Below are 14,938 nucleotides of genomic sequence, written 5' to 3'. Positions count from 1 at the left end.
CCATACCCCGTCCTATAAAGGCAAGCATACCATGCCTTCTTCACCACCTGCGTTGCCACCTTCAAGGATTTGTGGACTTGCACACCTAGGTCCCTCTGTGTTTCTATACTCTTGATGGCTCTGCCATTTATTGTATAACTCCTCCCTACATTATTTCTTCCAAAATGCATCACTTCGCATTTATCTGGATTAAATTCCATCTGCCACCTCTGCCTAATTTTCCAGCCTATCTATATCCTGCTGTATTGCCCGACAATGCTCATCGCTATCCGCAAGTCCAGCCATCTTTGTGTCATCCGCAAACTTGCTGATAACACCAGTTACACCTTCTTCCAAATCATTTATTATATCACAAATAGCAGAGGTCCCAGTACAGTGCCCTGTGGAACACCACTGGTCACAGACCTCCAGCCGGAAAAAGACCCTTCGACCGCTACCCTCTGTCTCCTATGGCCAAGCCAGTTCTCCACCCATCTAGCCACTTCTCCTTGTATCCCATGAGCCTTAACCTTCTTAACCAACCTGCCATGTGGGACTTTGTCAAATGCCTTACTGAAATCCATATAGACGACATCCACGGCCTTTCCTTCGTCAACCGTTTTTGTCACTTCCTCAAAAAACTCCACCAAATTTGTAAGGCACGACCTCCCTCTTACAAAACCATGCTGTCTGCCACTAATGAGATTGTTCCATTCTAAATGCACATACATCCTGTCTCTAAGAATCCTCTAGTTTCATAGTCATCATTAGACTTTTAATTCCAGATTTTTATTCAATTCAAATTTCACCAAATGCCACGTTGGGATTCGAACTCGCATCTCCAAAGCATTCCCATGGGTCTCTGGATTATTAGTTCAGCGATACTACCACTATATCACTGCCTTTCGAAGGCATATTTGGAACGCTCAACATAAATTGTGGAAGTAAGTTTAAGGTATAATATCTGAAAGTACATTGACCAATATATGAAACAGATTCCCAGTTAGTGGAATTGAACATCTGAAATGCACGGATGCTGTAACAAGGGCACTTTTAGATTTTTTTGGATGGATTTATTTTATTCAATGGATGTGGGCATCAGTGACTGGGCCAGCATTTATTTCCCATCCCTAATTATCGTTTGAACCGAGTGGCTTGCTAGACCATTTCAGTCAACCATATTGATGTGGATCTGGAGCCATGATGTGGAGATGCCGGCGTTGGACTGGGGTAAGCACAGTAAGTAGTCTCACAACACCAGGTTAAAGTCCAACAGCTTTATTTGGCAGCTAGTGCTGCCAAATAAACCTATTGGACTTTAACCTGGTGTTATGAGACTTCTTCCTGATCTGGAGTCACACACAGGCCAGAGCAGGTAGGACAGCAGGTTCCCTTCCTTAAAAGTAATTCGTGAACCAGTTTCTAAATGACAGTCGACAATGGTTTAATGATCATTAGATTTTTAATTCCAGATTTTATTGGATTCAAATCTCACCATCTGCCATTGTGGGATTCAAACCTAGGTCCTCAGAACATTAGATTACAAGAGTCCAGTGACATATCACTTCACCACCGCCTCCCTTGGATTAATTGATTTGAGCCAAGTTGTCCTCAATAATTATGATCTTGTAAAAAGTAATTTGAAAACAGCTTCCTGGCTTTTGCTAGAAGCCGGGTTTTGAAAATGAGTAGGAGGAATGACCTAAAAATGCTTCCCTGTGACATGGGAAATCTCTTATTAGGCATTTCACCCAAGAACACTCTTTAGGGTACCTCAAACCTTCCAATATCAAAAGCAGGTTTCTGCTGAAGGCTTCTAACTAGTTTTAGAATTAATATGGAACCTCCTTGGTCCTAAATCTGAAACGAGTGCTCCCCTGCAAACAGGCTAATGTTCCCAATTCCATACACTGGGTACCCACTTTCACATTCCTCACCCTTTTCCCTGTCATCTCAGTCCCAAACACCAGTGCTTTCATATTCTTTCTCCAGCTGCTGGCTGATAAGAGCACACTACTTATCATTTCACTGCAAACATCTGTACCTTGTGCACCCTGTCCAACTGAGCAAATAGACGGCCTTAGTGTTAAGGTCTCAGCCTAAGGATAGCTCAGAATGCAACAGCTGCTCTGTACTCAACTGAAATTAGCTTCAAAAGAAAATCAAACCTGTTTAGGTAGCATAAATCTTCCTCCTTCTCCTCTGCAGTTTGTTCAGTTATACTTTCCATTGGATCAATGCCAGAAATATTAATCTGTCTGCTTCCCTTGTGTAATGCCAGTAGCTCCGATTTTATTGATGATTTCTGAATGTCTCATTTTCTTTTCTTTATTATTCAAGCTACTTTAAACCATTCAAAAAAGAATCATCTCGAGCAAGGTTTACATTGTATCGAGCTATCAACAGTGGTACAGATGGAGGCTAACTATAATATCAGCTTCTTTTAAACAATGAAGTATAATACAAAATAAAGTATTGAACAATATTGATCAATGGCATTTAGGTTTAGAGATGAAATTGGAAGTTTGGATTCTCAACTTTTAGAATAATCAAATTTATTTCATGAACCGAATAACAAATACGTTAAACTGCAATAAGGCCAGGCATAGGTAAACCACAGCACTATTTAGAACAAGTTCTCCTCTTGCTTGCTATTGCAGTGAAGCTGCACCACCGTTTAAAAGGAATTCAAAATGTTTATACATTTCCCATATTTCTGGAGATAAACTGCAATTACACAAGCTTTTAAATATCACAAAATCTCAATTGCACAACTTGTAATGTTCTTACCAAGGACTGCTCCAATGAATTGAAGGATGATTTGAAGCTCTGGACAGTCAACAGAAAAGCTTCAGAATGTTGGATAACTGCATGACACAAATGGAAAATCTGGCAAACAAGAACTGTAGTCCGTGAAGAAATTTAAACCCAACATAAGTATGAAAGTCACATTCAACAAATGAACAAAATTACTAGCAATCAGAACAATGGCTGCATTTTGGCACAAGTCTGTTAGTTTTCACCATGTTTCTGGAACATTTCAACAATAGTTTGTTGTTTTTTACCGCTTCTCAGTTCATTGACAGGAATCAATGCTGCAGAGTTAGCATCCATATCATTAAGTGGCCCCTGACGAAGAGTTATTTGACTTTTAACTTGTCCTGTTGGGTGCTGCCAGATTCTGCTTTTCTGTTTGTTTGTAGTAAATGAAGGAGCTCTGAGTACTCTATCCTTTCTACCTCGTGCAGAACGGCTAGGCTGTGATCTCTGCAACTTTCCAGAAGTTCGACTGCCGTTTCGTGTTCCCGCTGATGATTGGTTTTTGGCATGCACCCTTTTCTCACAATTTATGGGAGTTGATCTATTGGTCCGAAGCAGATATTCGTCAGGTGATCCTCTCTTTCTATCAACCACCAGCATCTCCTTGTCAAGTTGCCTCTGTAAGCGTAATGCTAACAATCTGTCCTGCTCTTCCATTCTGAGTTTTTCAGATTGCTTTTTCTCCCAATTGGAGAGTTGCTCTTCATGGAAGATTCCATGGGAAGTGCTTTCACACGATTCATTAGGGCAGACTTTTCTCTTTTTAACAGAAGAGTACATTTCTCCTACTGCTTCAGAGGAGTTCCATGTTTTTCTTTTCAGAACAGGTTTCAATTGAATGGGAGCTTGAGTCGCAATCTGACCTTTTGTACCTTGATCTTGGCTTGGTTTTTGTTTTAATGTAATGCCGTCATCAGAGTGTATTGTTGCACGGTCTATATTATCTAAACCACAACAGCTTGCACTATTGTGTGCATAATCATCAGGTTTGTGACCTAAAATTGGCAGAGTCGCAAACTCTAACTGATCATCTTCACCATTGCTATTGATGGCATTTAGCTCCAATTCTGCAAGTGGTACATCTTCCTTACGCCTCTCTCTGCCCTTCCATACACCACTGCAAACTCCCACCATCTCATTTTCATTGTCTCCAGTATCGTCGCCTTCTTGCTGATAATCTGTGATGTTTGCAACAGGAGTTTCTTCAGTATATTGGGCTAACTCTGACTGGGCTGAACTGCAGACTGGCTCCTGCTCATCTTCGTAATGAAAAGGAGAAATACCTTCAGTTGAATCACTGTTTGAAATTATGTCATCTGCATCAGTCGATTTGCTTTCCTGAATAAAAACATAAAAGAAATTCAGAAGTTTGCAGACCGTTCAGAAGCTTTCAGAGTGAATCGTATTAATTCAGTTGTATGCAAAACATCTTTTGCAAGGTAGATGAATTACCACTGGATTTATTTCTACATCTAGAATCATAGAATTCCTACAGTGCAGAAGAGGCCATTCAGCCCATAGATAGGATCCAGATAAGATCTATTTTAAAATATGGTTCAAGTCAAACATTCCTCAAAAACAAATTAAATTCTTAGGAGAGCCCACTGCTGTTCAAATCTAAAAATCAGCATATTAACCACCCTTTAGCTGCTTGCCTCAGACACCTAACAAATCAGTAGCATGTCTTGGTAAGAACCTTGTACCCTCTGTGTTTGTTCAATGAAGAGATCAAAATCCTCCAATCAGAAATATAACAGGACAGGGGGACCAAGGAGGCTGTACAGTTTTTGTAAAGTAAGCTCCATTGGTAATAAAATACTGCAGAGTAATTCTGCTCCAGGACAGGACAGAACAGAATGCAGAAATTGCTCTGTTTAAATAAGTCAACTCAAATAAGCATCACATTTTCTTTTCTCAGTCACAAAATAAATATAACTTCTACTACTTGAATTAATCTATTCTGATCATATCAATTGTTCTGTACTTTGGAATAAACCAGTTTATAAGGTTGAATCAGAATAAAAAAACCATAATTGCCTGAACTTTAATATGGCTCACGGTGACAATGAAGGAATATTTATTGAAAAGTCAGATCTGGTTCAGATCATAATGGATTTTCATTGTTACACTCGAGTTCTGCTACCATTTTAGTGGCTAGAGGGCAGTTCAAGCCAACTTGTAACAGTAGGAGACTTGGACCCAAATCATTAAATCCAACAAGGTTTATTTTTGTATTCTTTCGTGGCATTTGTTGCTCATCCCTAATTGCCCTTGAAACTATGGTGATGTACATTCCTGAACTCCTGTACTCCATCTGGTGTAAATACACCTACAGTGCTGTTAAGAAGGGAGTTCCAGGATCTTGGCCCAGTGACAGTGAAGGAATAGTGATATATTTCCAAGTGAGAATCATGTATGGTTTGGAGGACAACTTGCAGATGGAGATGTTACCAAGTATCTGCCGTCTTCCTCTTCACAGTGGTAGAAGTCACAGGTTTGGAAGGTTTTGACGATGGAGATGGTACTACTGCCATTGTTGGAGATATAGGAAGTGAATGTTTAAGCTGATGGATGGGGTGCCAATAAAGTGAGCTACTTTGGCGGTCCTGGATGGTGTCAGGCATCCAAGTGCTGTTGGAGCTGCACTCATCCAGGCAAGCGGAGAACATGCCATCACACTGTAGGCTGTGCCTTGTAGATGGTGGACAGGCTTTGTGGAGTTATATGGCTGGTCCAGCTAGGATTCTGGCTCATAGCATCCCTCAAGATGTTGATAATGGGGGATTCAGCAATGGTAACGTCACTGAATATCAAGAGGAGCTGGCTAGATTCTCTCCTATTGGAGATAGTTATTGCCTGGTACTTGTGGGGCATAAATGTTAATTGCCACTTATCAGTCCAAGCCTGAATATTGTCCATATGGGCATGGACTGTTTCAGTATCTGAGCAGTCATCAATGGTATTGAATATTCTGTAATCATCAACGAACATTCCAATTCCTGACCTTATGATGGAGCGAAGGTCATTGATGAAGCAGCTGAAGATGGCTGAGCCCAAGACACTACCCTGGGGAACTCCTGCAGTGGTGTCCTGGGGCTGAGATGCTTGACCTCTAACAAACTCAACCATCATCCTTTTCACTCGGCATGACCCCAACCAATGGTTTTCCTTCTGATTTCCACTGATTTCAATTTTGCCAGGACTCCTTGATGCCAAATTTGGTCAGATGCTGCCCCAATGTCAGGGGCAGTGACTCTCACCAAATTCAGCACTTTGGTCTAAGTTTGAATCAGGGCTGAAATGTCAGAAGCCAAGTGGCCCTGGTGGAAACCAAAGTGAGCATCAGTGACCAGGTTATTGCTGTGAAAATGGTGCTCGATAGCACTAATGGCACTTGATGGTGATTATGGGGCAGTAATCAGTCAGATTGACTTTGCTTTGCTTTTTGTGATTAGGACATACCTGGGCAATTTTCCATATTATTGGGTAAATTCAAGTTGTTGCTGTACTGGAACAGCTTGGCTAGAGGGGTAGCTAGTTCTGGGTCACAAATCTTCTGTATTGCTGCTGGGATGTTGGATTTTTTGCTGAATCCATTCGCGGGAACTAAAACAGGTAACTGCAACAGACTTGAAATTGTATCAATAGAAAACTACTGCAATTTTGGATCCACATCTAACATGGGAGTTTTCCCTTCCTTTAAAATAAAATAATAGTGTAGCTTTTGCACGCATGTAAATGTTAAAACTAAACTTTCTCAAAAACACTCACTGTAGCAGATGCATCACTTCGCCGTCCACTGGTTTCAACTATTTGATGCTTTTGTGAAGTGGGAGATAAGTACCTAAAAAGAAAGCTAAAGTGAAATAACATCTCAAATAACTCAAGCCGAGTAGTAGTTGTAGAAATGGCAGCAATGTAAACCTATAGCAGAATCAATGTCCATGTAAACATCCTATATAACTGCAGAAGGTGCTGCCACCAAAGCAAGATTTCGTGAAACAAATAAATGTGGTATCTACATGCAAAAGATACACTTCAGATATAAGCAACTTCATTTTATACAAGAATTTTATTACAACACCTATAAAAGAGATTCAGGGATACATGTACAGAAATCTATGAAGGTGGTAGGACAAGTTAAAAACAAAAAGGGGATTTTGGATCCTTGTCTTTATTAAGGGAGACAAAGTGCTGAACCTTTATAAAACACTGGTTTGGTCTCAGCTGGAGTATTGTATCAATTCTGGGCACCACATTTAGAAAGTATGTGAAAACCTTGGAGAGGGTGCAGAAAAGATTTTCTAGAATAGTACTAGGGTTAATAGGCAAAAACAGAAAATGCTATCAATATTCAGGAGCTCAAGCAGCATCTGTGGAAAAAAGTTAGCATTTCAGGTTGATGGTTTGCATCTGATTTGAGGTCATGGAGCTGAAACATTTCGACTCTGACTCCCTCTCCACAGATGCTACCTCATCAGCTGAGTATTTCCAATATGTTATTTTTAAAAATTCAGATTTCCAGAGGGACCAGTTATTTCCTTTTTGCACATAAAAGAGCTGTGTTTGTATCGGGCCTTTCATGACTACTGATGTCAAGAGTTACAGCCAATCAAATATTTTATAACAATGACAACACTTCAAAATGGAGGAAATTTTGCATAAAGCAAGCTCCCACGAACAACACTGATAATGACCTGTGAGGTTGCCTGAGGGATAAAAATTGAACAGGACACCAGAGATAATTACTCTTGCTCTGCTTCAAAATAGTACTATGGGATATTTTCCACACATCTGAGTGGGCAGAAGAGGTTTCAGTTTAACTCTCATCCAAAAGATGGCACATCCAAACAACACAGCAGTCCCTCAGTACTGCACTGGAGCTTCAGCCCAAATGGCTGCATTCAGGTGATCTTGGGACAGGACTTGAACACACAATCTTCTGATTCAGAAGAGAGAGTGCTACCAACTGAACCTTTGCCAACATTGTAGAAACTGTGATTGTTCTCTTTTTTAAAAGAGATGTTCAAAATCACAAACTATCAATGGTAAATAAGAAGCTGTTTCCAGTGACAAAAGAGTTAGCACTGGAGGGCACAGATTTAAGGTGATTGGCAAAGAATCAGAGGTGACAATAAACATTTTTTTAAACATAGCAAGTTATAATGATCTGGAATCCACTGTCTGAAAGGATGATAGAAGCTGATTGAATAGTATCTTTCAAAGGGGAAAGGATGAATGATTGAAAGGAAATTCCAAAAACCTGACATGCAAGTTCAGCTTGCAATAGGAAAGGTAAATGGGATGTTAACCTTTATTTCAACTGCCATGGTGGGATTTGAACCCATGTCCCCAGAGCTCCCCCTGTGGTATAATTTCTTTTAGTTAAAACTGGAACTATGGAACTTTGAATTTCCTTTTCAAATTTAATGGTCACCCTCAAGATAATAACAGTCGCAGCAACTCAGCCAGCTGTCTAGTGACAGCATCTTTAAACCAGTGACCTCTACCACCGAGGTGGTTAGGGCAGCAGATATATGGGAATACCACCACCTGTAAGTTCCTTTCCAAACCACACAACACCCTGATGTTAGCCTAGCTAGCGATATGCACATCCCAAGAATGAAGAAAACAAAATTACCTCAGCAGTCCATCAAGAATCCACTCTTGCTGCTTCCTTCTCTTCCTCATTTACATTCTGCCACATGGCCACAACAACCAAAGCCACGGTACACTGATTGCATCTGGTTCTACCACTCCATCACCCCTTTCTCTCACTCTCCACTGTTTCTTACCCTTAACCAACATGCAGTCCTAGTTGAGGCACAATTTTCTTAGTTCAACATTGTCAAGACCAACATCACCTTTGGCCATTGCCACAAACCTGATACCATCGCCATTCATTCCAAACCCCTCCCTGGTCAGTCTCTGGGTGAAGATGATTGCTTACAACCATGGCATCCAAGTCCATATTTTCCCCAATCACAATGTTTTACTTCCACCTCTATGGCATTACTTACCTCAATGCAGTTGCTGTTGAAATCTGCACTGATATACCTACACTAGCTCCCAACTGCACATGCCGTTGACACCATTGATTGAAAAATTACATTTAAATATATCCATGGCCTTGCTCCTCCCTATCTAACCCTCCCAGCACTACAAATTTGCTCTTCTCCAATTCTGACCTTTTGTGCAACCCCTACTCCTTTCAACAAATTAATGGCATCTATGTCTTCATGCTTCCACAATAAGCTCTGGAATACAGTGGTTCGCACTGCTGCCTCAGCGCCTGGGACCTTGGATCAATTCTGGCCTCGGGTGACCAATTGTGTGGAGTTTGCACATTCTCCCCATGCCCGTGAGGTTTCCTCTGGGTGCTCCGGTTTCTTCTCTCAGTCCAAAGATGTGCAGGTTAGGTGCATTGGCCATGCAAAATTGCCCCTTAGTATCTAAAGATGTGTAAATTAAATGGATTAGCCATGGCAAAAGCGCTGAGTTATGGGGATGGGGTTGGGGGGGGGAAGACAGTTTGTTGGAGTGTCAATGCAAACTCGATAGGCCAAATGGCATCCTTCTGCACTATTGGGTTACTATGATTCTAAACCTCTCTGCCTCCCTTTCCTCTTTTAAAGCTCTCCTTAAATGTAATCTCTATATCCCAAGATTCATTATCTTCCTGTTGTGGGGGAATTAAAGTGATGGACACAAAATGGTTACCTGGGAAGGGACATGAACAGGCACTGGCTTTTAGCACAGACAGTTACACAAAAAGTTAAAACATGCAGGATCCGAAATGCTGCAGGAAGCTGGTCAGAGCTTGAGGCACTTTAGATAAGGGCAGACCCAGAACAATGAGTCTGATAATAAGGTCAGCCACAGGTGGGGTCATAAATACATAAATGTAACAAGATCAGCCACTGAATGTATAGATCGAAGCCAGTCATTGATAGAAGACATAACTGCATAAATGTATCCATTCTATGAACAGTGATATGTTAACTGTCCATGTCCGTACCTGTCTGCTTGTAACGATGTGTTAACTATCGATGTCCGTATCTGTCTACTCAACTTGTAACGATGTGTTAACGGCTAATGTCCATACTACCTATTGTCCAAAAGGTATAAAAATGATCAACTACCATTGTGTAATTGAGAAGGTAGCTGCCAAGTACTGCGGAGTGCCAGTGCTTTCTCCCAAAGCTTTGTCCGAAATAAAACTATATTGTTGAAACCTCCAAGTCTGACTCCGAAGTGGTAAATTTCCCACAACATTCCCAAGCCCCAACTATTTCCTTCCATCTCCTCAACTGTTCAAGGCCCCAAACACTCCTTCCAAGTGTAGCAGTAACTTACGTATACTTCATTCAATCTGGTGTACTGTATACACTGTTCAAAACGTGATCTGCTCTACAATAGGGAGAACAAACACAGATCAAGAGACTGCTTTGCGGAATACCTCTGCTCAGTCCGCAAGCATGACCGCAAGTTTTCCAGTGGCGTGTCATTTTAATTCTTCAACTTGCTTTCATACAAACATCTCTATCCTCAGCCTACTGCAACGTTCCAGTGAAGTTCAATGGGAGCTTAAGGAATAACAATTCATCTTTTGATTAGACACTTTACAGCCTTCCAGACTCAACACTGAGTTCAACAATTTCAGATTATTATCTGTTCTATGTTGTTTCCTTTGCTAGTTTGCACATCTTTTGTTTCTTGTCCCATCACCATTTCCCTTCACTCCTAACTTCCACCCCATCACAGACCTTCCTTTCTGCCATGTCCTGCCACCCGTGTTCAAAACATATTTACATTTCATTCTGATGAAAGGTCTTGGGTCTGAAACATTGTTTTTCTCCTTAGATGCTGCCATAAATAACCTGCTGAATATTTCCAGCATTTTCTGCTTTTATTTCCTTTTATGTCTTACTGCATAACTGCAATTGGACAGAACTCTATGAAGTCCCTTGATATCATTTTCTACATTGAAAGGCATAAATGCAAGCTGTTGCCATTTTATAGCCACAGATATAAACAGAATTCTGTACCAGACAACACTGTCTTCTTTGTGTCAACTACTGTTGTCACAAGCAAATCGAAAGGACGCCCAAACAAGTATGTTGATCGTCGACCATCGATCTTATTCTCAAACTTAGCCCTATGTCCAAGTTGGAAAAGGTTAAGCAACGATACTTTGCACTATATCTGCCATGACCTGAACATTTCATCAACCCAAAAGGTTTGAACATCACTTATAAATAACAAAATAAACTACCAATTACATGAAACATGAAGCTACATCTTAAAACATAACCTATAGTAATTTCCTCATTCAGAATCCAAGTTTATTCTTGCTTTATGTAGAAGATACAGGAACGAATAAGAGTGATCCCTTCAATAACCACATATAGCTGGATTAGGGAACCCCTTTGTAACTCCACTTACTTCTGTATATTTCCTGCATGGCTGGGACTGTGTGCAGTCAGTTTGATTCCCCGGTTGACTGATGAAGAATTGGATTTTGAGGAAGTCCGTCTTGTATGAACGTTCAGGTTTTCTGGAAAAGTCTTGGATATTGAATTCTGCAGAGAAAACAGACAGCTATAAAATAAACACGATATAACAAAAATATTTACAGGTATGCACTGCATTTCATTACCTATTTGTGGGAATAAATACTTTATTTATTTAAACAGCTCACCATAATTGCATCCACTCAGTCACTGACCTACTGCAGAATTAAGGCCTTCAGCTGGCCACAATGCTCGAGGATCAAAGTTGATTACATCATAAAATACATTGAGATTCATGTCGCTTGGGTTAATACATTAAGAACTAAGGCAGACGGTTCTGGAGTTTGCAAATCAAATTTACTCTATCATTTAGCCTTTATCATTTGAGACCATAATATACTGGTTCAAACAGAACATCTCAAGATCAACCTTGCAAGAGATATAGCTGCAACCAATTGAAGGAATTTTGTATCAAGAACAATATAACTGCTGACAATCAATCCTAGGATCCAAGAATAGGGTTGCAGTGTAAGTTCACCATTTTAAGAGCCATCACTGATGGTTAAATGATAGCGAGAAGTGTCTGGGATCACGCAATAAAAAGGAAACCCTGCAGCAGCTTTTGTTATGGCCATCAGAGAATGCTTCCAGTCTGGGGCAACGACATTGATTGAAAGCCTTTACATGACTTTTCAGAGGGAGGTGTCACTGGCTGGAGCCCTGATGGCTTGTGTTACAGACTCCACGTTACAACATTATATTGGCAGTCCATAAGCAGCACCAGTTTTCAGTTAGCAGTCAGGGAGAGAACTTGACAGCCAACAGATAGGGCTGTCAGCATTTTAAGGTAGTCAGATTAACAAGCAATTCTGATTGTGGCTTTGACAGTTCAGACACTACGGTGGTGATTCTCCCAGCCTGGTATGTTGCTCTAGCAGCACAGCGAGCCCCCTCAGGAGTGTTTTACAACAGCTCCCCACTAACGGGAAGCTGGCAGCCTGACCCCGCTGGAGTGAAGGGGGGGGCCATAGAGGCACAGATATGTAAGAAATTGTCAAAGCAACTTTGGTGAATTGTAGTGTATCTTATAGATAGTATGCACTGCAGATCACACTCTTTATTAATACACGGAGTGAATGCTTAAGGTGGTGGACGGGGTTTCAATCAAGTGTGACTAAGCACGATTTCCTTATTTTTTATTCAATGCCCTTACTCACAAAGCTACAAGTATTCTATACATTTTCATAACCACCTCAACTTGTGCTTCCACCTTCAAAGTTCTGTAAACATGCATCCAAATTCCTTTGCTTTTGCATCCCCCTGAAAATTATACAATTTAGATTTCTCGTGCCCTTCCATGTTGTTCCTCCATAATGTCATTTATCCACATTAAATTTCACCTCACATGTCTGCCCATTTCAGAGTTTACGTTCTCCTGTAATCTCCTTCCGTCCTGTACATTAATTACATTGGCAAGTGCTGTATCATCCACAAACTTCAAAACCGTACTCCTGGACCCAACTCCAGGTCATTTAGAGATAATAAGATCCTATGTAATGATATCTGGGTTCTATTTGTGAGAGAAATGACAACTGGAGCCTTAAGGTGACCGGGGAAACTGTGCAAGTAAACAGGGAAATAGTTAGCAGGACTCAGTACAGAATAGTACATGGATAATATAGTTTGATGAGCTGAGGTATGGTAGTGGAAGTAGTCCTTCGGATAGAAAGGATATGGAAATTGAACTCAGTTTGGAGGTCAAATAAGATAGGCTCTGAATGGTGTAATTCAGTCTGATATGGTGGCCAAGGGAGTCATTAGGACAGGAATTGGGTTTGTGGCTGGGGCTGAAGATACTGATTTTGGTCCTCACAATGTTTAATTGTCAAAAACTCTGATCATCCAAGTCCTTTTTTTAAAAAAAACTTTCTTTCACAGAGTGGGGCATCACCAGCAAGATCAGCATTTGTCTGTCCCAAGTTGTCCTTAGACAGTGATGATGGGCTGTCTTCTTCAACCACTGCAATTGTTGTAGCAATTTCATACAATTGAACGAGTGCTAGAAGCCTTCACAGTCACATTACGTGACTGAATCACACATACAGATCTTCTAAAAATGGCAGGTTTCCTCTGCTAAAAGACATACTGAACCAGTTTTGTTTTTAAGACAATCTAACAGCTTCATGGTTACTTTCACTGACGCCAGCTTTTTAGTTAAATTTTTTTGAATATAATAACTAAATTCAAATTCTTAAACTATCAGCCAAATGCCCAGGTATACGTGAAAGCTGGCCCCATATTTGTGTTTTCAATGCCAAGTCAAAGCATTTGGAAGAGGAATAGGAAGGGGCTAAGGATGGACGCTGTGGAAGTCCCAGGGTGAAGTTGCAGGTTTAGGTGATACCATTGGAGATGATTTTCCACTATACATGGATTTGACAGAGAAAGATGGTGGGGTTGATGGTGCATGGTAACACAATCCAACTGCAGTTGCAGAGAATGTCTTTTGTTATTTCAGTTAGATCTATTTTGGGGGACAATTTCAATGTTTACAGATGACGCAAAACTTGGAAGTATCGTAAACTGTGAAGAGGACAGTGTAGAACTTCAAAGGACAGACAAGTTGGTGGAGTGGGCAGATAGGTGGCAGATGAAGTTCAATGCGGAGAAGTGTGAGGTGATACATTTTGGTAGGCAGAACATGGAATGACAATGTAAAATAAGGGGTAAAATTCTTATAAGGGTTCAGCAGCAGAGAAACTTGGGTGTTAGAGGTCACGAAAGTGGCAAGAACATATAGTATTCTGGACTTCAATAATAGGGGCATAGAGTACAAGAGCAAGGAGATTATGCTGAACTTTCACAAGAAACCAGTTAGACCCGAGCTGGAATATTGTGTACAGTTCTGGGCACTACATTATAGGAAGGATGTGAAAGCACTGGAGTGCAGGAACAATTTACAAAAATGGCTCCAGGGATGAGAAACTTCAGTTATGAAGACAGATTGGAGAGGTTGGGACTGTCCCCCTTAGAGAGAAGGCGGCTAAGTGGAGATTTGATAGAGATGCTCAAAATCATGAGGCAGCTGGACAGAGTAGATGGGGAGAAACTGTTCCGACTCGTAAAAGGATCAAGAATGAGAGGACACAGATTGAAATGATATGCAGAAGAAGCAAATGTGACGTGAGAAAAAACTTTTTCACAAAGTGAGTGGTTGGCGTCTGGCCTGGTAGTGTCGTGGAGCCAGGTTCAATCAAGGCATTCAAGAGTGATTTCAAGTAGGTGATTACTTGAACACAAACAATGTGCAGGGGTACAGGGAAAAGGTACTAAGTCATGATGCTCGTTTGGAGAGTTGGTGCAGACATGATGGTCCAAAAGGCCTCCTTCTGTATCATTCTGTGGGAGGGATGAAAATCTGAGTCTGAAATAGGGAGTTAAGAAAGATTTAGTTGGAAATACTTTAAAGGGTGAGAAGGATGAGAGGTAAAATATTCAGCTATTCAAAAATTCTAACTGACATTGACCAAGAGAAAATTGACAAAATCATTACTGACTGAAGCAACACTGCAATTAAAACAAGCTTGAACCCTAAAAAAAAATGAACTGGAATTCTGCCAAAGTCA

The 14,938-nt window shown here is 40.7% G+C and overlaps 1 protein-coding gene across 4 annotated transcripts in view; it reads right to left on the bottom strand.

Annotated features, from left to right (window-relative positions):
- Positions 1-1,425: 1,425 nt before the first annotated feature.
- The window catches only part of LOC144491424 (E3 ubiquitin-protein ligase RNF168-like), a 34,180-nt gene continuing 20,667 nt past the window's right edge, over positions 1,426-14,938 (bottom strand). For 2 of the 4 annotated variants that reach the window (XM_078209232.1, XM_078209234.1), the window contains exons 4-6: positions 11,245-11,381; positions 6,571-6,643; positions 1,426-4,137 (exon numbers count right to left, since the gene is read on the bottom strand). In XM_078209232.1, the coding sequence (XP_078065358.1) occupies positions 2,992-4,137; positions 6,571-6,643; positions 11,245-11,381 (1,356 nt within the window). In that variant the 3' untranslated portion in view covers positions 1,426-2,991. Of the gene's footprint in view, positions 4,138-6,570; positions 6,656-11,244; positions 11,382-14,938 lie in introns of all 4 variants that reach the window. The other 2 variants (XM_078209231.1, XM_078209233.1) reach the window with 1 other exon arrangement.

The sequence above is a fragment of the Mustelus asterias genome, chromosome 3 (assembly GCF_964213995.1).
Source record: "Mustelus asterias chromosome 3, sMusAst1.hap1.1, whole genome shotgun sequence".
In the NCBI taxonomy this organism is placed as follows: Eukaryota; Metazoa; Chordata; class Chondrichthyes; order Carcharhiniformes; family Triakidae; genus Mustelus; species Mustelus asterias.
This window is presented reverse-complemented; position numbering and strand designations above follow the sequence as displayed.